We start from the raw sequence: 23,991 nt of genomic DNA on the forward strand, positions 1-23,991 counted from the left end.
GCACGTGAAAGCAGAACAGAGCCCACTTCTGCCATCTCTCGCCCTCCAAGACTGAAAAGATCCGAGCAAGGCTGATGTGCTGCATGCATGCCGGCGGACAGGGACAACACGCTCGAGGTTGTCTCAGGAAGTCAAAGGTCAAATTATTCCGGCAGTTATCTGCGATGATGTAAGTGGTAGGTTTTAGAGAAGTGTTTCTCGAGTGTGATACGTGGCCTGCTGGAGAGCAGCAATTACCCTCCTAATGGACCACAGACTCATCCAGAATGTAAGACATTTTTTGAGTGTGAATGAAACACAGTTCTTTAGAGGTCCTATTTTACAGGCAGCCAAAGCCTACTTGATAGCAGTCTATCAAGTTTTAATATTAAAAACAAAATTAAGACTCACCAGAGTTTACTGAGGACTCGAAAGTAGACTGCACACTGCAGTTACTTGGCAAGACTTCGGCTCTGGGAGAGGAAGGACCGTGCCTTGTTGACTGCCGTACCCCAGCAGCCAGAGAGATGCCCGGTGCACCGAGCAGGTCTCGATGAATGACGATGGACTGAACTCCTTGCAGAGAGGATGGCTCCTCCTTCACGGGCGCACAGGCATCAGGTTTTATTTCCCACAATTTGGGGGAGGAATACATTGTTTTTAGAACTATCACGATTTGTTGTGATTTTCCGTTGCTGCTGCTCTGGCTTTAGAATTATAAATCACTATTAGTTTGGCTTCGTCACTACTAAGTTTAGTATGATGTGGGCTGTTCGGCTAACCCTACAATATGTAGCTTTGCACATTTGCATCAGCATTATTTTGGTCCATAATTTTCCAATAATTCGATCTTTAAGGCATGCCTGCAGTGAGCTCAATAATGAACCATCTATATATCTGGAGATAACACAGACACACGCGTGCGTCAGCTGCCAAATCGTGCTGCCTTCACCAGTTATGTGCTGGCTATCCATTTGCTCTTTTTACATAAAACACACTATCAAATGGAACAGAAGTACTAGATTATTTTTAACTTTATGTCATTGTTTTATAATATAAACCTGTAGTGAGCTTATAGTTTCTGAATTTTGCTCATCTTTCATCAGTCACTGGGTTCCCGTACACTGGAACAGGTGGGAAAGGAGGGTATCTGTACGACTAAATGGGCTGTGGTGTCTCCTGGCCCATCGAATTGTCCGTGCTCACCAAAAAGTGACAATCAGTCTTTCAGAGCCCAGTGCTTATGTATGTTGACACTGGCCAAAAGCACCATCTAAAAAGGTACCAAAGAACCCCCACATCTTCAGACAATCCCTCCAAGCTCACCTCCCTCCTAAATCGATCCTCCTTTTGTTAGTTTCCTCAGGCTGCTGTAAGAAATCCTCACAAACCAGCTGGCTTAAACATCAGAAATTAATTTCCTCATAGTTCTGGCCCGAAGTCTGAGATCAAGGTGCTGGCAGAATTGGTTCCTCCATGCCCTTCTCCTAGCTTCTGATGGTTGCTGGCCGACCTGGGTGTTCCTCAGCTTAGAGACACGTCACTCCAGTCTCTGCCTCTGTATTCAGGTGGTGTTCTCGCATGTACGTCTGTGTCTCTGTGTCCAAATTTTTCTCTTCTTACAAGGATAACATTCATTGATATTCTTTTTTCTGAATTATTTTTTAAAGATTTATTTATTTTAGAGAGAGAAAGAGAAAGAAAGAGTGTGAGCAGGAGGAAGGGAGGAGGGAGAGGGATTCCCTGATGAGTATGGAAGCCTACACCAGGCCCCATATGGGGCTTGATCCCAGGACTCTGAGATCATGACCTGAGCTGAAATCAAGAGTCGGCCACTAAACCGACTGAACCCCCCAGGTGCCCCTCACTGATATTCTTTTAAGGACACCAGTCATTGTATTAGGGCCTGCTCTAATCCAATACGACCTCATCTTGATTATGTCTGCAAAGACCTTATTTTCAAATAAGGTCCCATTTGCAAGTAGTGGGGATTAGGACTTGAACATAACTTTTTGGGGGACACATTTCAACCCACAGCATCCTTATTTATTGATTTCTTTTTCCCTGGTGATTATTCTCTTGGCTCTGTGTCTTATCTTCTTCTCCTCAATTAACCCCATTTGGTACTTGAAGGCCCCTTGGAACCTTCCAGCTTGACCCCATCCAACACCCTCCAGCCACACACCTAAGATGAAACTATGCTTGGACAAAGTAGGCCCCTGATGAGTTTCTGTTGGCGTGACTTAGTGGCTTCTAAGGTCTCCAAATGATAATTCTCTTATTTGAAAGAGCCAATACTCCAGAATGTCCAAAAAATGACCACTAATCACAAAAATGATAAGGGTTTAAAGTATGTATATTTTTTTCACTGAAAACAGCCATATTCTAATGGCCACTGGAGAAGACAAAACATGTGTTATTGGTCTACTAATATACTGCTCCATGGCTTGGTGCCTCATAAGTTCCCTGAGGTGCACCTAACGACCTAGTCATATGACACAGCTTATTGTGTCTTTTTGTTTAATCATGCCCCAGACAAACCTGAGTTAAAGCACATCCACTGTTTTTTAAAGTGTGATTTGAATTTTTATTTTTTATGTTCACTGGTATTTTTAAAGGATGTCTAAGCCAATCTAAATGACTCTGTTGAGAACCCAGAGAGCAGCTGCCCAGAGGAGATTGGATCTTCTGTAGCTGCTTGCCTTCCTTATGATCATCAGTGTGCATAGAACCTGGAAGTTCTTGAAGAAAGCACGGATTCGTCGCCAGGTCTTGTAGGGCCGCAGCAGAGCGTGACCTCAGCGGGGACCTTTATCAAGTGCATACCATCACCTCAGTATTTGCCCTTTGTACCAGAATTACCTGCTAATAATGGTCTGCACACTAGTTTTGGAGGTATTTTAGGAAAAGAAATCGTGTCTTTTTAAATTTTATATTATTGGTAGAGTGGTGTGAGTCACTTAATAAATATTGAAGTCAGTTCACCTACTTTCAAATGCATTACAGAGCAAGGCATCATCAGAGGCAAAATGGCCCTCCAAATGTTATTCTGTCTAATGAAGACAAGATCAGAGAATAATGACTAAAGAGAAGGTTGAAGGTAAAGCCATGAAAAAAGTATATGAGATAGATATGAGGTAAAAGAAAGCTGAGTACAGTACAATACCAGAAACAAAAATTTAATAGAAGCAGTAGTCACATTGAATTTAATTTAGATAGATTATTAGAATAACACAATTAATAAGCTTTATGTAATAAATAAGTACGAAACTCCGTAACTAGCAAATTCAGAAATTCACTTTCTTTTCAAGCATATGTGGGGTATTTCCAAAAAATTACCATATAATAGTCCAAAATGTAAATTTTAACAAATGCCAAAGAATCAGAATAATTAAGACCACTTTTTTTTACTATAATGAAATTTTACTAGAAATTAGAAATAAGAAATAAAAATACAGCCAAAAGAAGGCCATACATTTGGAAACTAAAAAACACACTTCTAAATAATGCATGGATTAAAAATAAATCATTATGGAAAAGTATTTAGAAGGAAAAAAATAAAACTACCAACATCAAGACTTGTGGGATGAAACTAAATTAGCGGTTGAGGGTTATTTATAGTTTTAAATGTCTACGGAAGAAAATCAGAAAAATTGATAATTCCAAGCTAAGCTTTCAACCCAAGAAATTAGAAGAAGGGTATCACAGTCACTCCAAAGAAAATAGAAAGAAGGAAATATAAATGAGCATAAATTAAAGGATAAAAATTCTTAAAACAATAGAAAAGATTGACAAAAGCAGAAGCTGATTTCTTTGAGAAGACTAATAACATTAAGAAACTTCCAGTAAAATCAATCAAGCAAGTAAGTAGAAAATAGCAAGAAAGAAAATAGTACTGTTAGAAATTTAAAAATGAAACATAATAAATAAAATAAAGATGAAAAACACAAAAGAATAGTATTCACAATTTATGCCAATAAATTTGAAATCAATTAAATGATTTCATAAAAAATTATAACAATTGCCAAAGCGAACTCAGGAAATACTGGAAAATGTGAATACACTAAGGAGTTTATATCAATAATCAAAAACTTACCATGAAAAAATACCAGTGACAGACGATTTTACAGATGAGTTTTCTTCAAAAGAATAAATAGCTTATATCTTATACAAATTGTTTTTGTAAACAAAAAAGGCTAGGAACTCTTTTTATGATGTTTGTATAACCTTGATACCAAGTCCAGACAATGCAAGGAAGGAAATTTATAAACTATCCTCATCTACAATGATAAAGGTAACAACCTATATTTAAAAGGCACACTTAGTAGGATATGAGCACTCTACGTGCATTGTCTCGTGAATACTAGCAACAACCTTAAGAAGTGGGTAGTGGGTGCTATTCTTGACTCTAATTTCCAGCTGAGAAAACTGAACCATATATTGTCAAAACTTGGCTTTTAATGTCAAAATCATAATTTAAGGGAATCAAATTGAGATGTATGTGTGTATTATACATATATAAATTTATGTATAAATATATGCATAAATATATATTATACATAAATTTTATATATATAAATATAATTTACAACATTAAGTGACTAAAGATGAAAAACAACTACATTTATGTTGAAAATGAAGCATGACACCTGTTATTATCATTAGCGTATGGATCAACATGGTACTAGAAGTTTTTTCCCACATGACAAAATAAGGAAAAGTAATGAAATATATATGAACGAGAATATAAGAAATAAAAATTGTTGTTCACACATGATATGATGGCATACACAGAAAAATTAAGAGGATCTATAAACTATTAAAACCAATAAGAGCCCAGCAATGATGCCAGATATATAAACTATAAATAAAAATCAATGTGTGCCCCTATAACCAGGGATACTAGATCAAAAAATATTATTAAAAAAAGAAAAACATAGCTATTAAAAATCATGATTGTAAAGACTATTTAATGGCATAGGGCAATGGGAATATAACCATGATATCATATTGAGTGAAAAAAAGCCACACAAAATTATATTTATCCCTACATCATCATTTTCTTTACAACACATTATAAAACCCTATCTTGCACAGGTTTTGGTTGTGATTTCCTGAAAAATGGATATGAAGTCCAGTAATATGTCAAATGAGTCATGGGAATTGGAATGATATTTTTTCTTCCAATTTCCTGCATCTTTCAAGTGTTTATACTGAGCTCCATTTTGAAAATGAGTAAAAATCTTTTGAAAAAGTTTTAACTGAATGTGCTGAAAGAACCTGAGGAAAAGCTTTGGACACATGCTTTTGGTGAAGATGGTAATGGTTCTTGAAGGACAGAAGAAGACTTAATTGGGATGCCCTTATGAAGGCTACAATTCCAGTGTCAAATCAAGGCAATAGCTTTGGGGAAAGGAGATTCCTAATTCCTCGAAACCATTCATTTCCCAGCACTTTCTAATGTCTGCTAAATGATTCCGTGCCCTGGCCAAAGACTGCATTGGAAAAAGAAGCAAATGGATCTCATAATCAACGTAATTAATAAATCTGTTGCTGGTTGTGATTTGAATTAAGTGTAAGATAGAGGCAACTGCCCCAAAGCTACACAGAGCTTTCCCTCTATCAAAGCTACAAGTCGTCATCGCCTTCTTCTTCGTCTTCTTCTCCTTCTTCTTCTTCTTCTTCTTTTTAATTTTATTTATCCATTTGACAGAAATTGAGAGAGAGAGAGAGAGAGCACAAGCAGGGGAAGCAGCAGGCCGAGGGAGAGAGAGAAGCAGGCTCCCCAAAGGAGGGAGCCTGACTTGGGGCTTGATCCCAGGACCCCAAGATCATGACCTGAGCAGAAGGCAGACACCCAATGGACTGAGCCACCCCGGTGCCCCAAAGCTACAAGTCTTCTAATGGTGGTTTGATTCTCTGGTAGGTACTGGTCACAAAAGTAAATTTATAAAAAACTATTTTTAAATATTTTAAAATACTAAATGAAACATAGTCTTACAGGAACCCTAACCCAGTATTTTGTCATGGAGATTTTACATTCGGTCCTCTTGCATTGCTAATGTCAGCATATGGGGCCGGGGTGACTGAGGAGATCCAGGGGGCCCTCAGTTTAAAACGTGTAAGGGCTGGGATGGTGGAAGCCTTTTGTGGCAGTAGGATGCAGTGGATGGGAGACCTTGCTTCAGAAAACCTTTAGTCTTGTTCTGCCATTTTCCAGCTATGAGACTCTGGACAAGGCACTTCCAGTTTCTAAGCCTCAGTTATCTTGTAAAATGGAGATAATGAGAACACCTATGTTGCCGAATTGTTGTGAACATTTGACTAAAGAACATAAAGAACTTAGTGTGACCTTAATAGGTTAACTATTGTTACATAAGCTAAATACAAATTTCCAACATTTGTCTGATAGTCAGTTGTCATAGATAAGTTCATAAAAAATCTGCCAGTTTTGCGCCTGGGTCAGGCTCAGTCGGTTGGCCTGCTGACTCTTGATTTCGGCTCAGGATACGATCTCAGGGTCCTGGGATTGGGCTCCATGTTCAGTGGGGAGACTGCTTGAGGATTTTCTCCTTCCCTCTCCCTTTCTGCCGCCCCCGCTCTCTCTCTCTCTCTCTCAAATAAATTTAAAAACCTTTAAAAAAAATAGCTGCCAACTTTATTGTCCTTTCCAGACACTCCAACCTTCAACAAATTTCCTTTCTCTGAATTTATGTATTTTAACAGTACTCATAGATCAAGCCCAAATTTCCTTATTCTTGAAGAAAATTAGCAAATCCTGAAGTCTGTGTGGACTATATAGTCTTGTTTTCTAATTTAGGTTGAGAGCAGTCTTTAGGAAAGCACTCAGAAACAGGAAAAGTCCAGAAGGTACGCGCAAGCCAAGTGCTGATGAGGCTTGAAATGAGGCGAACTGACTAAGCTCAGTTTGAGTACATCCCCAGAAAAGGGAAGCAAAGCCAAACGGTTGGGAGCCAGCCGGCTTATGGAAACAATCTGGGAGAAAAGCTAGAGGTTCTAAATAAAACGGAGGCTACGTGACTGGCTGGCTTACAGACTGGTTGGTTGTTGGCCCCAACTCTGAGGTGAATCTGCCTCATTTGAGGACTCAGAGTAGGGTGGGCAGTGTATTTTTCTAATAACTGTTGACTATGTAATTGTTTTTGAAAGAAAAAGAAAAGTCCATGGCTATCACAACAATCCAGAAACCAGATTACAAAATCTTTTATCATCTGCTTATGTGCTGCTGTCATGCTAAGAAGTATGGAATGGTTAGAGGGGGAAATTTGGGGCTGCCGGTCTCTGAAGGAGAGAGGGGAAATCAATGGAATTATGCACGAAGCATTCGCACAGTTATTTTGTTTATCCCAGAATAATCTGGAAGTTGCTTTTTTGCCTGACAAGTGGCGCTGGCTTTGTACGCCCCTCTTCTTTGATAGTTGAGCAAGACACCTTTGACCCTAAGAGAAGCCAGAACACCAACAACACAGAGTGGGAGGGGAAACCGTTCCTGGGATACGAACTACCGATGTGTAGGCATTTGAGGCATGTGTTGGAATAACTACAGTTTCTTGTCTGTGGTTGTATGGACTTAGAATTTCGACTTAGGCTGAAATGAGGAATTTTAAGTATCTTAGTGATAAAAGTTTTTAAGAAAAAGACTAAATTTATCAGCATAGGCAAAAAAAAAAAAAAAAGTTCTAAACCATAAAAGACGGTGAGGCTCTAGAAGACTAAGGAAGAAAAGTCTGAGTTGTGGCAATTTCGTGCCGCTAACAAATGAGAATATTGAGTGCAAACCAGGACTGGTGTGTGGGCGGTCGCCATCCCCCGCATCTGCATCCGTGTACGCCGGTGTTCTTGCGCCTCCCTCACATCAGCACACACATAACTAGGAGAATAACTGTGCTGGAGTCCATGTTTTCCTTGGACGGATGCCCTGGCTTTTGTGGTGCCCTTTAAAGCAGACATCTGAGAAGTCCTGTCTGTATTGTCTTCCCTCCTGTCCTCTCTAGCGCAGATTGTGCCCCTGCTGGGCTGTTTCACGGAGGACCCTCATCTCACCAAAGCCAGCAGTCCGTCCCTCCCGGGGGTTACCTGGCAAATCAGCAGCTTGTTCTCGACTGCAGGGACTGCTCTTTCTTTTTTTGGAATATATTCTTCTCTGGAATCCTGAGACATCACCCCTCTTCTCATTCTTCCTCTTCCTCCAGACATGAAATGGTGGACGTCTCCAGGGCTCGAGTCACAGTCCCATCCACCGTTCTGTCTACCTTCTCTTTGTAGAGAATGTATCTCATTGAACCGCCTGGTTTTAAACACTTACAGAACGCTAAGCAATCGCAGGTTATGCTTCTACCCTTACCTTTCTCGGGGCACTAGAGTCATGTATCCAATTGCCTCGTTAATATCCCTACTTTAAGGTCTTGGAAGTATCTGGAACTGAACAAGTCCATAATGGGACTCTTGATCCTTTCATTTTGATTTTTCCCCAATTAAAAAAACAAAAACAAAAACAACTAAATTAGTCTCACTGTCATCAAACCATTCTCTCAAGCCCAGATCCAGGAGTCATTCTTGCTTCCTTTTCTCGCACTCTCCCATCCAATCCAGCAGCAAGTGGATTGCCCTAAAAAAACATTTTTGGAAAAATACATTCTCACCACCTCTACTACCTCTCAGACCTGGACCATGGAGCGCTCCCCCTGGCTGGTCACCCAGCTTCCATTCTTGCTCACGTAGTCTGTTTGACACACAGCCCAGTGACTCTTAAAATGCATCTCCGATCATGTCATTTTCCTGCTCAAAACACACTGCTTCTCATTTCATTTTGCATAAACTCTAAATCTTTCCTTGGACACACAAGGTCCTCCTCAAATTCGTCCCTGCCTATTTCTCTGCTGTTGTTTCCTACCACTTTCGCCAGTGCTTTGGACCCTTCCGTCGACATTAGACTTCCCGTTGGGGGGACGAGCGGCCCTCATCTCCCCTCTGCTGGTCCCTCTTGCTGCGGGATTCTGCTTCCCAGCATTTGCGCAGCTGGCAACACTCAAGTCCTTGCTCCAGTGCTGCCTCCGAAAAGACTTCCCAGACCACCCGAGGGAAAGCCGCGCACTCCATCCCCTAGCATCCATGCCCGTGAATTGCTCCAAAGCACTGTCACTAGCTCAGTTCATCTTTTTTATTCGTTTACTTGTCTGCTTCTCTCACTGGAACATAAACTCCACGAGGACAGGGACATTGTTTTTTTCCTTTTGGAGCCCCTGCATCTTGAAGAATGTCTGGCACATAGCAGTAGCACTGATAACTTTTGACAGGTAAAAGCAAAAAGAATGCTCTTTACACACCTACAGCCAACTTCCTCTTTTATAGGATAGAAACCTTTTTGCAATGTTTAGTACGAATATCTGTCCCATCCCTGGAAAAAGATGGGTTAACAACACGCAGAAGGAAAGACCACTTTGTTTTCCCTTTTCCTTATCACTGCGTGAATTAAAGCTAACAGGTAGATAACCAATAGACGGCCAGCTTCCAACGCAGAGAAAAAACTCGTGACTTGTTTGCAAGTCAGGAGCCAAGTGCAACCATGTTTTCTTGTCTGGTGGCTTCCTTTCTTTCCTCTGGCACTCCTGCCCCCCACCGCAGCTCATTTGGAAGTTATAAGCCCACAGACACTGGTGGCAGGTGGCAGGGGCTGACAACCAGCAGGTATTTTGCTCCAGGGCACCCTGTAATTTAAGGTACCAGTAGAACATGTCTCCTGATTTATGGATTGATGGATCACAGGACTGCCTGCGTCTATACTGGGGAGGTAACATCAGAATTCACAAGGATGGCTGTCCAAAGCACGAGCCAATATCATTTAATTAATGAAACTGGAAGTCCTGGTGCTTCTTTCTACTCAAAACCAGAACCAAAACAACCCCACAGTCTTTAACAACCAAAGGTTTGCAGAGCTGAATGAGATCAGGTAGCTTTTTGTGTATATATACACATAATATTACTTTATGTGTAGATAAGGTCTCTAAGGTAGAAAAGTTATGAAACTTGCCCAGAGTCACCCACCAGCCCAGACTGCCTCCTACGTGTTGGATCATGTATGAATCACTGGACACCATGGTCCCCGTCTAATGACTGGCTTCTTACCAGAATAGTTGCCATTGGAATTATAGGCCCTGAACTGTTATTCCCCAAACCCCACCCACCCCCGTATTTATGTCACCTTAACTGTATCGAATACTTCGACTTTGGGTTTCATTAATATAGACTCATAAGACCTGAAAGAAATTGTTTGCTCTGGCCCTCATTTCTATAGAACTCTAGTGACATCATCTTTTTCATGAGGTTTGTAAAATCCTTCCTCATAGTGACCTTGTGGTATTTCCTTCACATTCATAAACAAAAATAGCTCTACCGAATTCATCTTAATAAATGATGTCATGCCATCCTCCAATTCCATCTGACTAGCTAAGAGGCAGGAGAGCAAGATGGCGGGAGCACGCGCCCTACAGTCACATCTCAGGGCCATATTCACTTTTGATTGTCAGCACTCACACGCTTTGTGATCTTAGGAAAGGTATTTAATCTTTCTAGGTGTCAGTTTTCATATTTATAAAATAATAATAATAGTACTTACTCATGGAATTTACAAGGACTAATTGACTTAACGAACACAAAACATTCAGAACAATGCCTGGCACATACTAAGTGCCACATACATGTTATCAAAAAAAGGGAAAACCCTTAGATGATGAAATATTTTCCAGAGAGTCTTCGTTTTACTACACTTCAGTGTTTACTACAAGGAAGGTGGCACATTGTATTTAGATCGACTTTCCCAAGATACAACTAAGCAGGAAACATTACAATTATTGTTTGTTAGATTGTAACAAAGTGTGTGACAAAAAAATTCGATTCTAAAATTATCCTACTTTTTGCTCCATTACCAAAACCGGAAGTGCAAACTTAAGGCATAAAGCAGCAATTGAGGCAATGTACTCATTATTTCAACACGTGGGAACTCTCCTTGAACGATTTGGAAATTGAATCCTGTGTAATATTTTGGCAATGATTTAAAAAGCAATAATAATGATGTTTGCCAAATCATCAGAAGATTTGCTTTAGTAAAGGAATAGCTTAATATTTGACAAGAGTTGTGGCTATGTTTAAATTTTCTCCAAGTAAGAGTTTAGTAAAATAATACATGTAGGATTTATTTACAAAATTCTTTAGTTAGTTTGTGAAAACAGGCTGCAAGGAAGCCCCATTTTACAGAGAGAGTGTAAGAGGGAGAGAAAGTAAGAAAACTTTTTACGCAGAAAGGAAGCTTTTCTAAACTCTTATCACTCGTGAAAGAATCAGATCTGGGACTCTGAAAGTCAAGTCTGTTTCTCAAAGATGATATGCAGACTCTGACTCCAAAATCCCTGCCTTCAAAGTCTAGCTGTGTGACTTTACACAAGTCACTTAACTTCTCTGCCTCAATTTCTGAGAAAACGTCTATTTCCTTTCCTTATAAAATAAAGAGAATAATAGTACCTATATCTTAGGTTGTTGGGAGGACTGAACTAGTTAATATATGCAAAGCGCTTAGAACAATACTTGGTAAGTGAGTGTTCCATAAATCTTAGCTCTCAAAATTTATCAATTTCTATGTCAGATGTTTATTTGTCAAAGGAATTAGGATGAGAAACTACAAAGTAAAGGGGGGGGAGAGGAAGGAGGGGGAGAAAGAAGGAGAAGAAGAAAAGGAAGGAGGAAAGGAAAGGAGGGGAGGGAAGGAGGGCAGGCAGACAAGCAGGCAGGCAGGCAGGTGGGAAGCCCAGCACATTCCAGGGTTTCAGAGGTGGTTGGGTTCCCCAGCAGCAGACCCTGTGCCAGTAACTTAAGAATATGCTCCCAGGAGGCCCTGGAAAGAAGAGAGACGAAGCAGGACCAGGAAGGTCAGGAAATTGAGTGAGGGTGTGAGTCCAGCCACAGTTCAGTGTGGGCCTGACCCTGCAGGGGAACCGCGGAGTCTAAATGCCGCTCTGGAGTTTGTCCCAGGTTGGACAAGAGCTTTCATACTCCTCGTCAGTCCTCCACTGGCACACTTCTCGGACATGTAACCTCAGGTACTGTTTAAAGCCCTCCATGCCAGCAGAAGGTTCCAGCAGCCCAGGACAATTCTCCAAACTCTCCAGTCCTAGATGGGGCATTTAGAAGGCATACCAAAGAGGAAGCACAGCAAGGCTGACTAGACTCTCAGGGTCTCGGGGGGAACACGAGAGGGGCTACTACACGGGGTTGGCCCCAGTCATTCTCCCAACGGGAGGCTGGTGATGACCTTGTAGCTTGAAAGCCAGTGAAGGTCAAACGCAAAGAGAGGGAAGGCCCAGCTGAGAAAGCGGGTTTTTCATAAGCATAGACACCTAAACACAAGCACGTCTATAAATGCAGCAGGTAGTGACTGGAGTGGTTTAAATGGTTTTCATGCTTTGTCAGAGCAATGAAAACTTTCAGAAACAAGCAAACCAATACGATGTTTGATTTGCGATGGGTAGTTTTAGTTCATTTCATTCTCCCACTTTTTCATGGGCCCAGGGAGGGAGTGGTGTTAATTTTGTCTTGTGTATGGCATGTATGACATTTTGTGGGGCGATCTGTCATGCTTCTCACACTCTACATAGTAACAGAACTCACGCAGACTGCATGTTTTGGTATTTAGGAAGTGGCATCTATATTTACGTATTACTATGTATATACAAATACATGTGTGTATACATATAAATATACGTGCATCTACATACTTCTCATTTGCATACACATACAAGGATACACGGAGAGACATGACTCAGGCCAGAGTGCAATTCAAGATGGACTTTTTCGATTTGGCTTCTGGGGATCAAGCTGCCTCTCAGACGTATAGATGCATAAAGAGGCACAATAACAGATTACAGATGCCCTGCGTTCTGATATTCTTTACCTAACCTAGACATTCAGCAGACAAATTAGAAGAGCAATTAGTATTTTCCTCTAGGGCCAAGAGTTCCTGGCAAACTCTAAAATGTCAAGTCATGAACAAGTTAAGAAAATCTAGTTTGAACTTAAACTCTTTGCCATCACCATGAAGATGAGAGTAAGTTTTGCTTCAGTGACATCAGGTGAAGATACTTGCATAAATAGTTTCATCCTCAGGGAATAAATATGTTATGAATTGTCACAAACATGGTTACAAATATCATAGAGTAGAAGCAGAAGACCTGGGTTGGAATCCCACCTCTGACACCTATTACAGATGTGACTTAGATCACATCCATTTCCAGAGCTTCATCTGTAAGGGACAAGAACAACATAGGATAATTGTTAGAATTAAATGAGATGGTATATGACAAGGCACTTCGTGAACTGTCAGGTGCGACGTGGTTGTAAAGTTTCAAGATCGAGTAGCCGTCGTCATAATTGAGGTCAAAGTGATAATGGGGACAGAAGATAGCCAGCTCCTGATTTTAACTGACTTATATTCTTCAGGTGGAAGCTTCAGTATTGTTAGATCCTTTCATTCTATCTGAACAGAGACAACACTGCGGATCTACAAAATCACAACGAAAAGAAGTATCTTTACAATTTTGGGCTATTTGTAGCATTTTCTAGCATTTTATGTCTTGTTATTTCCAAAGTGTATCTTGTTAAAGACAGTACCTGCATCTGTTTTTTCCACTAACCAGTAAGAACCTTCTGGTGGAGTTACAATTTCGGTATAGGCTTAACTAATTTATCTTGATGCATGTAAATACTCTTCTACTTGCCAGAATCTGACTCAGATAGCAGGAGATTTGGGTGATAGTTTCCCAATATTTGGGTGCTGTGGGGGTTTAGAAATGGACTTGAACAGTTGCACAAGGTTCAAATGCCAAGGATGCAAGCCCCTTCAGTATTTTCTCTGAACTTCTGTAAACTCATCAGCCACAGCCACCTTGCCCTGCTGATTTTCTCAGCCCGAATGCAGTGTGTGGTCTGATGCGGTACCTGTGCACACCCGGCCGGACTAGAAGGCTCCTTAACTTTCCGTTCCTCACCTGTACCCGCGAGACAATAAATATGCACCTCACAGGGTTCTACGCTATAAACGGAAGGGTTATCCTGGTCTAGGCATTTAATAAATGCTTCTTCTATTTCCTCTTCCTCTCGCTTCATGCCTTCCTCCTTCTCATTTTTTTTTTAAAGATTTTATTTATTTATCCGACAGAGATAGAGACAGCCAGCGAGAGAGGGAACACAAGCAGGGGGAGTGGGAGAGGAAGAAGCAGGCTCATAGCAGAAGAGCCTGATGTGGGGCTCGATCCCAGATCGCCGGGATCACACCCTGAGCCGAAGGCAGATGCTTAACCGCTGTGCCACCCAGGCGCCCCCCTCCTTCTCATTTTTTCCCCCTTCATTACGATTAGTCTTTTCACCCTATATTTGCCCATTTATTTTAAACCTGATATTTAAATCTGTCATATCTGCAAATCAGAAATACTTTAGGATACTCTGGCTTTGAGCTAGGTGTTCCCTAGGTGTTCCCTTCAGCTAGGGAAGGGCCAGGGAGACCCTGCACACACTCTTAGAGGAAAGCGACAATGAATGCTACCCTCAAAGGTCGAGAACCCTCCTTCAAAGAGCAGTTAGAGTATTGTCAGAGAACACTTCTCCTTATATGCCCAGCGTCCTTGAGAAGGATGACAATGTTAACAGCAGATTATGAGAAAGCTGCTTGACAACACCAGGGATCATTCCATCCATTTATCTCATGTCAGCAGTCACTGGTCAAGGGTTGATGTCAGGTTTAACTTTGAAGCATATCCTACTCAGGTGGAAATGATGGAAAGCACTGAGATGAATAAATGAAGATACTCATCATCAGGTGGGAAGGAGATAAAATTTAGAAGACTGTTCTCTGCTTCCTAAGATGTCAATCAAGAAGAAATTCTTTGGGCTGTGGATGGGATGCCCTTCCAAAGTGTTTTATATGATTTGGACAATTAGTTCCTGGTTCCTCAAAACAAGGAGGCAATGCATTATTTTTGTGATTCCTCCCCTGATTTCCAGTATGTCTGCCTTAGTTTGTTTGGCTTTGGTCCTGTGATTAATGCTATAATAATATTCAGAGAGGCATAAAATCTAAGTATTGAAGGGACTTTTGAGGTCACTTAGTCCATTTAGTCTAAAATGTTTTTTTCTAAAGCACTTCTGGAAAATGGCCATGCGGCTTGCCTCATGTGCTCCCGTAATCATATTCTCCACTATACTGGTCCTCCGTCTGCATCACACTCAAGAATGGTTCCAAATCCTTGGCTTTTAGAAGAGAAGGAAACCTTAGAGATGATTTGCCCCTGCACATTTCAATCTTTTCCCAACCAGGATCATTCTTCTCTGTCTCCTCTGCCTGCTTCCCCTCCTGAACCTTTTTTTCTTGAACCATGTTCTCTGGTTCAGATGAGGGTACCAGCCATTGACCATGTCAGAAATTTGGCAGGCACCTTCAAGTCCTCTTGTTTGGTTTTCACACCTAACCAGTATCTGGACAGAACTCTGGAACATCTTGACACACATCTGGGAAATAACATTTCAGGACTTTAGGTATGAAGAGGAACCAAAAACGGAGAGTGGGAAAGAATGGTCAGAGGAGAAGTGAGCCCAGGAAGAACAGGCCATACAAGGCAAAGATCGAGAGAGTGGTTAGTGGTGTAAAGTACGGCAAGACATTCATTTTTGATGAGGGCTACATGGTGGCTATTGGATTTGTATTTTAGAAGTCTTGAGTGACCATTACCGGAATCTTCGCTGTGGAAGTGTCCAGTCAGATGTTGGTGAAGAAGCCAAAGAGTGAGGAAATAGAGACACAGAAAAAACTTTTGATTCTTTTCACAAAAGCTTATCTAAAAAGAGAAGTAGAGAGTGTGGTACTCAAATTAAGACATACATAGATGTCTGATGTATACTTATATTTGTAATTAAGTTATGTGCATTTTATGTAAATTAAATGATACATATGTCAATCAAATACAAATATATAAATACGCACATACATTTTAAATTAGATGAACTCGTGCCCATTTATAGGCTGAAGGGAATGGGTTCAAATGAAGAACTGTTTAAGAAGAGAAAACAAAGTATTTGAGGATAATCATGAAAGTAAATAGTAACTAGAAGAGTTGACAGGAGCGAGTATCCCTACTAGTGTGAGGCTGGAGGGAAGGAATGAAAGGCAGAGATATAGATTATTTGGCCTTTAGGGGAACAAAAGAGAGAGAAATAAATAAATTTGCTATTAATTCTAGAGAAGTTTCATAATTTATATCAGAAGAATTAAATTCTCAAAAAGAAAATACCTTGATGGACTCTTGGTGTGAAAAAGATAGAAGTCTACCACAGCACGGCCTGGGTGGTTCTCAAACTTTGTGGTCCCAGGATCCCTTTATATACTTAAAAAATTTCTGAAGACTCCAAAGAATTTCTGTTTATATGGGTTGTAGGTATATGTGTTTAGCAAATTAGAAATTAAAAGCAAAAAATTTATTTAAAAATAACAATAAACCAAATGCTAACAAAATGACATATTTTTATGAAAAATAATTATATTTCAAAAACATTAGTGAGAAGTGTTTTACATTTTTGTGAATCTCTCTAGAGTCTCTCCTAATGGAAGACAGCTGGATTCCTATACCTAACTCTGCATTAGTCTGTTGCAATATCCCGTCATGCAGCTTCTAGAAAACTCAAAATACACAATCGAAAAGATAACAGTGAGAATGGAAAATAATGTCTTAATTACCTTATGAAAATAGTTTTTCCCTTACAGACCCCTTAAAAAGGTCATAGTGACCCTACATGTCCCTAGACCACACTTTGAGAAATGCTATCCCATGATTAAACCAAGTTAGAGTGGAATTAGTCTGCATCTCATAGAGAGAGAAGGAGGAGTGTGGAGTTTCTGGAAGAGGCATTTCTGGAGAGGAGAGTTACAAAAATATACCAAGGAGGGCTGGTGCTCAGGATCTGAGGAGGTATTTGGGAGAAAACCCTGAGAAAATGGCAGCCAGCTGGGTGGGTAGGGGGCTTGTGGCCAGTAGGAAATTCCAGGTCAGAAGGAATGGCCTGTGGGTGGTTAGATTAGTAATGTCTAACATTCAATTTTAAGAATAGCTCCTATTGTTCTGGTACCTAAATTCATGAGTACATGTTTGTTTTACAGCAAAGAATGCTAACCTTGGGAGCGAGAATAAGGTTTTTGCAGTAGAAAGAAAGTTTCCATGTGAACAGTTTCAAGGGATACATAAGCCATCTCCACCTTGGTAAAACACTTTGGTATTCATCACAGATGTATAATTATGGTTTAAATATTTTTCTTTAAATGTCAGAGAAAGATCTTACCTGGGCAGTGGACACCTGGGTATGAGGTAATCAGAAACAGGATGTTGGAGAGTTGAATCAGGTCAGGCTGGATTGCCAAAACTTTCTGGGAACACCAAGCAAGGTATCCTGAAAGTGAGAGAGATGGTGACTGAGAAAGCAGTTGAGGAGAATAACAGATATTTTTAATAGTTTATATATAGTTTAATAGTCTAATATATCTCCCCCCAGGGATATATTAGTCAGTGTGCAGTAGAGGAACAGAACCAATAGGATATATATATATATATATATATAGAATGAGAGAGAGAGAGAGAGGGTGACCTTTATTTTAAGTAATTGGCTCAGGCAATTGTGGGGAGTGACGTGTGTGAAATCTCCAGGGCAGACTGGCAGGCTGGAGATGGGTGGGAGAGTTGATGTTTCAGTCCTAAGTCCGAAGGCAGTCTGGAGGCAATATTTCTTCTTCCTTGGGAGACCTCAGTCTTAAGGTTTTCAACTGATTAGATGAGGCCCACCCACATTATGGAGGATAATCTGCTTTACTCAAAGCCTACTGATTAAACCGTTAATTACATCTAAAAATTACCTTTACGATAACACCTAGGCTGGTGTTTGACCATTGATTAGCCAAGCTGACAAGTTGATAGTATCAGCTATTACAAGGGGTATTGATAAGCTGGACCAGGGACCAAGAACAAGTAAAGGAATGTCAGGTGATGATAAGGGTACGGATGAGGCTGGAGGCCAGTTTTTGTCACTACTCCATATGGTTGCTGGGATTTTCTCAAGTTAATACAGGTGCTAGGAACATGCTGGCTTGGAGCTACAGAGGTGATCGTGACAGAACCTGTTTGTGCCCTCATGGTGCTTAGGATGTAGGAACATTCTTAATTTCTTGATTTCAGTCAAGTGCAGCGTGCACAAAGGGGAAGCATGAAAACCTTGAAAAGGTATCAGTGACAATGCCATGTGAGTTCAGACCTCATCGGAGGTAGGAGGCTGTGGGCAGGGGATCTCCTAATTTCACAATTCCATTAGTCTCTTTCAGGCAACATTATTTATTGCCTCACCTCTCAAACTCATCTTGTGTATCGCCCTGATATGCCCCAGCAAAACCATGACACTGGGCACATGGCCTTTTTCCATTCAGGGCAAGGCTAACTGTCAGGACAGCAGGCATCACTGGGCTGGAATCATGGTTCTAGAATTAAGGGGAGCTTTCCAGAGAATAGAATGGGCCCAGATTATGTAAGTCAACATGCTTCTAAGTGAGCTGGCAAAAAGGAAGGAACTGTCAGCACTCAGGATGAATATGGGAGAAAACAACATGGCGCGTGTTGGACAATTCAATAAATAAACAGAGGTATTTAAACAGCATCCCTCAGGCAGTTCGTTTGGAGAAGGAACATGAGCCTCAGGTCCCATGAGAACTGAAACAGCAATTGTCAGCACTGCTCCACTCTCCACTTTTCTTTCCCTTCTCTCCTTCCACTCAACATTTGAAGATCTTACCTATGTCTTCTTTGTCCCATGGAAAGAAATACTTGTAAGTCTAACCAACTCTTCAGTCTTTCCAGGCCAGACCAACATGGCCTGTCCAGTCTCCTCCATCCAGCCAAAAAGGGATGCTAGGCCCAGAGCAAGTGGCTCCTTCTCAGTCCCTTCAGGAAGCAATTCATTCCATGAGACTCTTAAGGGATAATCTTTACACTCTTTTCTGTATGCGCTTCATCATGATTCTATTGTCAACCATGTGAGTTCAGCTGTTAACTGCTCACTTAAAAAAAATGATCTCTCCCCACCCTCGTTTTTCCCAGTAACAGCCAAACCAGCAAACAGCACCTGCCACTGCTCCCAGAGACAAATACAAGAAAATGGAAGACTAAAGGCGCGAAGCATGAGAATCCCACTAATGCTCGATGACTGATCTTGTTAGCACGCATAGTGCGTCCTCAGATTTTTCCAGAACCTTAGATCTCTCTACTGAACAACCACAAACACACACAAAAGCACTTTGGAGCAGGCTGCACAGCACACACCCCCCACCCTCTGCCTGGAGCTTGATTGTCAGTCTCATACACAAACCCAGACAATGCTCTCAATAGGCATCTTTGGGGGAGACAATCTCGGAAAGCATGATAACGGGATTTGTCACCCTGATGTGGCTGCTGTTTCAGCAAGCATTTCAATAATGAAAGAAAGTTTTACTAATTGTAAATGTGAATGAATTTCAGCTGTCTCTTAAAAAAATTCTTTTGGAAGAAAGCCAATTAAGATCATCTGTCTAATGCATCTATTCGCCCCCACTGCAACAATATGTCAGTTATAATAGATGTCTCATGAACTCAGACTTCTCGGGACAGGCTGCTGAGCAGGCTGAAACAAGGGAGGGATGAGAGCCTCTACCTGCAAAATGTTTGGAGGTAACTGATGAAACTTTCTCTGTAAGATTTTAGGCCACAGGGAGGTAGAGCTAGGGGGCATTTATAAGGGGCCAACACACCGCAATGGAGTGGGTTTCTAAACAGTGATCTCTAGTATCCAGAGCCAGTGTCTTTCCTACTGGCAGCCTGGCGCACGGACTGTCATCTAGCCAGGGAGCTGTGAAAGCTCGGGCCTGGCTACTGGATGCCTACCGTTTTGCGGGCAGAGGGGAAGGATTTATGTTCAGGAGAATGCCCAAGTGCCTCCAGACACTGAAGCAGAGGCAATCATGCTGACAAATTCTCTTGCACGAAATATCTTCCCCTGCAAGGATGGGACTTCCTGTCTCACTATTTCAGCTACTCATCTAGGCTGCTCCAGTAGCTGGCATGACTTGTTGAAGGCCAAGCCGTAGTTAGAACAGTGAGAGCTCGCTGGTCTCTTCTTTGCGGTCACAGTCAGGGTGCTCTCTGCACTGGGATGTGCTGTGCGTGTGATGATCGGTACCCGCTTCGCTAATGTCCCCAGTCTTGTCATTCGGCTTACGTAACCCTACTATTGCCTTTGCCAGCATCGACGTCACCTCCACCAGCACCATTTGCACGAATACCATGAAACTTGTCAACGCTGTGGTTACCACTCACAATAACATCATTGCCATCCTCGTTCCAGCGTCCCCAGAACCATTAACCTGCGTGTGGTGAACTCCATAATGGCCCCCAAAGATATCCAGGTTTTGATCCCTGGAACCTGCAAATCTTACTTTTTATAACAAAAGGCTCTTGGAAGATGTGATGGGTGATCTTGAGATGGGGAGGTTATCCAGGCTTATCCAGGGCTTCCAGTCTAATCACAAGGGAGAGAGCATTTCTGTTTCCCAAATGACACTGACATTGTTCTCTACCAGGGGAAGGAGGAAGTTAAGATTAGAAGCCTAAATACTTGTGCAGAGGTCCTAGATAGTGGTGCCCCTTCTCTTTTCAAACCCAGATTGTTCTATGAGTATGATATAGAATTGATTTCAAGTTTACATAAGGCACCAGTCTGGAAGCAAAGCATAAATAGGTCCTGGCCTATCCATTTTCCTGCCTCAACAGTTCAAACCTCAAACAGGAGGTCAAGTCTCCTTTTTTATCCAATTTCCCTTGACCTGTGGTCCCAGCCATGCATGGCATATGCAGATGATTTTGAGAATATTCAGTTGTGGGTGGGTTACATGTATAAAAATCAATAGATATAGGAATGCTTTCTCAGTCTGTTTTTCTCGAAAAGAAACCTTGAGGAAATTATCTGATGCTTCATATTCCCACACATAAAAAGAAAGCAGCTAAGATAGGAAGAAAATCATCAATTTTGTTTATTACCCCTGGCAGGATTTACTAACCATCTATTTGCACATGGCTGGGTCCTGGGCAGGGTAGCCTTGCTTTTTTAGAGTTACAATGAGCCTGAATAATTTAGATTAGGTGACTACACTAATTGAATTTACCACATAATTAGCTCACGGTTTTCACTTCACTTTGCCATGCAAATCCTTTCTGAAAAGTAAAACCCATTCTAATTCAACTGTTTTATAAATACTTCAAATCAAAGTTTGGTCAACCAACTTACATATTTATGTAAAGCATATGTCTCTTCTGAGTTATATTTTGAAGATTAAATGTAGTATTTATGTGATAATTTATTTTTTCCTTCTTAAAAGTAATAAGATTACATTATAAACAATTTGGAGAATTGGCAAAAAAATATATAATCTTATGCCTTGGACATAACCATTTGTAGCAATTTGACACTTTTCCATTCATTTTTCCTTCTACTTATAACTGTCATGTATTTAAAATTAGAGTATAGGATGGGTAGAATTTAAAACACTTTAAGTAAAATGTTTTTAAATGTTTGCATTAGTTTTCATTGAAAATTATGGATAACCATCATATCATATACACGTATTTACCTACTATGTAACAGAAATATGTAAAAATAATATTTAAAAATGTTACAAAATGTTTTTTACCAATAATAATATTCTAAACAGCAATCTTAGAAATTACATCAAACATGACTTAATTTGTCTCTTCCTATTTGGCATACTAAATCTGTTTATCGCCCATAAGCCATGTATCATATTGGTTAGATGTAATGGAGTCTTGTCTGGGTGAACAGGAAGCTTCACGCTGTCAGCAAATAACCTGTCAATAGAGGTCGTGTTTAGTACACATCAGTGCAACCTGAGAAATATAAGCCTTAAACTTGAACCTATGAGCATTACTGTCAGTTTTTATATGATGTTTAAATATATACGGTTTAAATATAAACCGTACTACAAACTCAGCCTAGACTTCTGTGAAGTGGCTTGATATTTTGTACGGGAATCAATGATGTTAAAAATGAGAAATATTATTTGTGTGCATGTAAGCAAATACTTACTCTTGTCCTTTAGGATAACTTAGTTCATATAAATGGCCAAAATTATTTCCACTTCTTGTCTTGCTTGTATAGCTTTACAGTGTCTTCAACATAAAGCAGATACAGAATTCACTGCAAAGGCTTTTTCCTTAGGTTTCAGTTTCTCCGTCAATAAAATGGAAACATCTACTTAATACTTGTATAAAAATTACAGTTGAAAAGAATTATCTGTAAAGCATTTGGAATTACAAAATTTCCTTAAGAAGCAAAACAAATGCAACAAAATTCAGATTTGTACAAAGACAAGTAGCAAACATTTTAACAAAATAAAAAATACAGAGACTAGCCTCAAATACTCGTCTCCGTAGCATCTTGGAGGTAGAGGAGAACACTGGAAGGGACACAGGGTTTGGAACTAGCTGTTTGGGTTTATTTGGGTTTAAATCCTGGCTCTGCGCTCACTTGGTCGTTATTTAACCCCTTGGAACTTGATTTTCTTCATCTGCTGAAGCCAAACAACATGATTGTCGCACGGCGGTTTACGACAACGTATGCTCTTTGCAGTAGACCTTGCTGTAGGGCTGTGTGGCAGCTGCTAGCCACGCGTGACTATTTAAATTTAAATTTCTTAAAATTAAGTACAGTAAAAATTCATTTTTTCAGTTAGTTACCTGTCAAGGCTTCTCTATGTGGTCGTGGCGACTGTATTGGACAGAGGAGACACAGAAAACGTTTCCACATCACAGAAAGTTCTGCATAGCAATGGTCAGAGCATACCTGTGATGTGAAAGAGAAAGTTGTGTGTCAAAACACATCAGAAGCAGTGAATTAATCACAATGAGGCATATTTCTATCCTGCAGCACACCTTGGAGCCTTTGGTATGTTAACTCAGACATCCCAAAGAGTGACATTCTGGCAGAAACTGCTCCCTGTTTGCTAAAACTCCTGCCCCCATCTTTTTTTTTCTTTTTTTCAAACATGACCCAAATTTTATCATTTGGGATTGTGTTGTCTCACTATTTTAAAAATTGTTTGTAAGGTGAATATATTACACATATGAGAAAAAATAAATTATTTAGTTAGAAGAGATTCTTCGATCTCAGAGAAGGTGGGCCCAGCTCTTGGGCTGAGAGCATATCTGAGACTCGGTTCGAAATGCTAAGAGAAATCTGGACATTTCTGGAAGAATTTTAATTCCCTTTTTTTTTTTTTTTTTAAAGATTTTATTTATTCGACAGAGAGAGACAGCCAGCCAGAGAGGGAACACAAGCAGGGGGAGTGGGAGAGGAAGAAGCAGGCTCCTAGCAGAGAAGCCTTATGTGGGGCTCGATCCCAGAACGCCAGGATCACGCCCTGAGCCAAAGGCAGATGCTTAACAACTGAACCACCCAGGCGCCCCGAATTTTAATTCCTGATGGAAGAGCTGGACCTGCTGTCAATACCTGATATAAGCTGTAGTAATTATTTATAATTGCCCATTGAAAGGATACAGAAATACTACTGCACGCGCTTGGTATTCGATGTGATCTTCCCCCTCTGGCTGCCCAGACCCCTAACACCTCCCATTCTCGGGGGAGCTCGCGCACGCCTCCGCTTACGGTCTCCCGGCTGCTCGCAGTTTCCGCACACTTGTTCACCGCCCAGCCTCTTGGAGTCGCACCGTGAGCTTGAGCAGGTGGTGCTCAGCCACTGCCTCAAAGGGACTGGTGTGCACATCACTGGAACCTTTCCTTTGGGAAGCTCCCTCCGCGTCTCTGTCCGCCAGACTTGAGCCATCTTAGCCCTCTCGTGCTCATACCCCAGCT

General features: G+C 40.9%; 1 protein-coding gene across 8 annotated transcripts in view; it reads left to right on the forward strand.

Moving 5' to 3' along the window:
- LOC123797886 (uncharacterized) overlaps positions 1–23,991 on the forward strand; it is a 297,452-nt gene that overhangs the window by 243,805 nt on the left and 29,656 nt on the right. For 5 of the 8 annotated variants that reach the window (XM_087864735.1, XM_087864736.1, XM_087864734.1 and 2 more), the window contains one exon: positions 1–23,991. This exon is cut by the window's right edge and continues 5,669 nt beyond it. The exons of the other annotated variants lie outside the window; for them this stretch is intronic. In XM_087864735.1, the coding sequence (XP_087720861.1) occupies positions 1–55 (55 nt within the window). In that variant the 3' untranslated portion in view covers positions 56–23,991. 8 annotated transcript variants of the gene reach the window in all.

Source organism: Ursus americanus, chromosome 9 (assembly GCF_024610735.1).
Source record: "Ursus americanus isolate L20-20 chromosome 9, mUrsAme1.1.p, whole genome shotgun sequence".
Classification (NCBI taxonomy): domain Eukaryota; kingdom Metazoa; phylum Chordata; class Mammalia; order Carnivora; family Ursidae; genus Ursus; species Ursus americanus.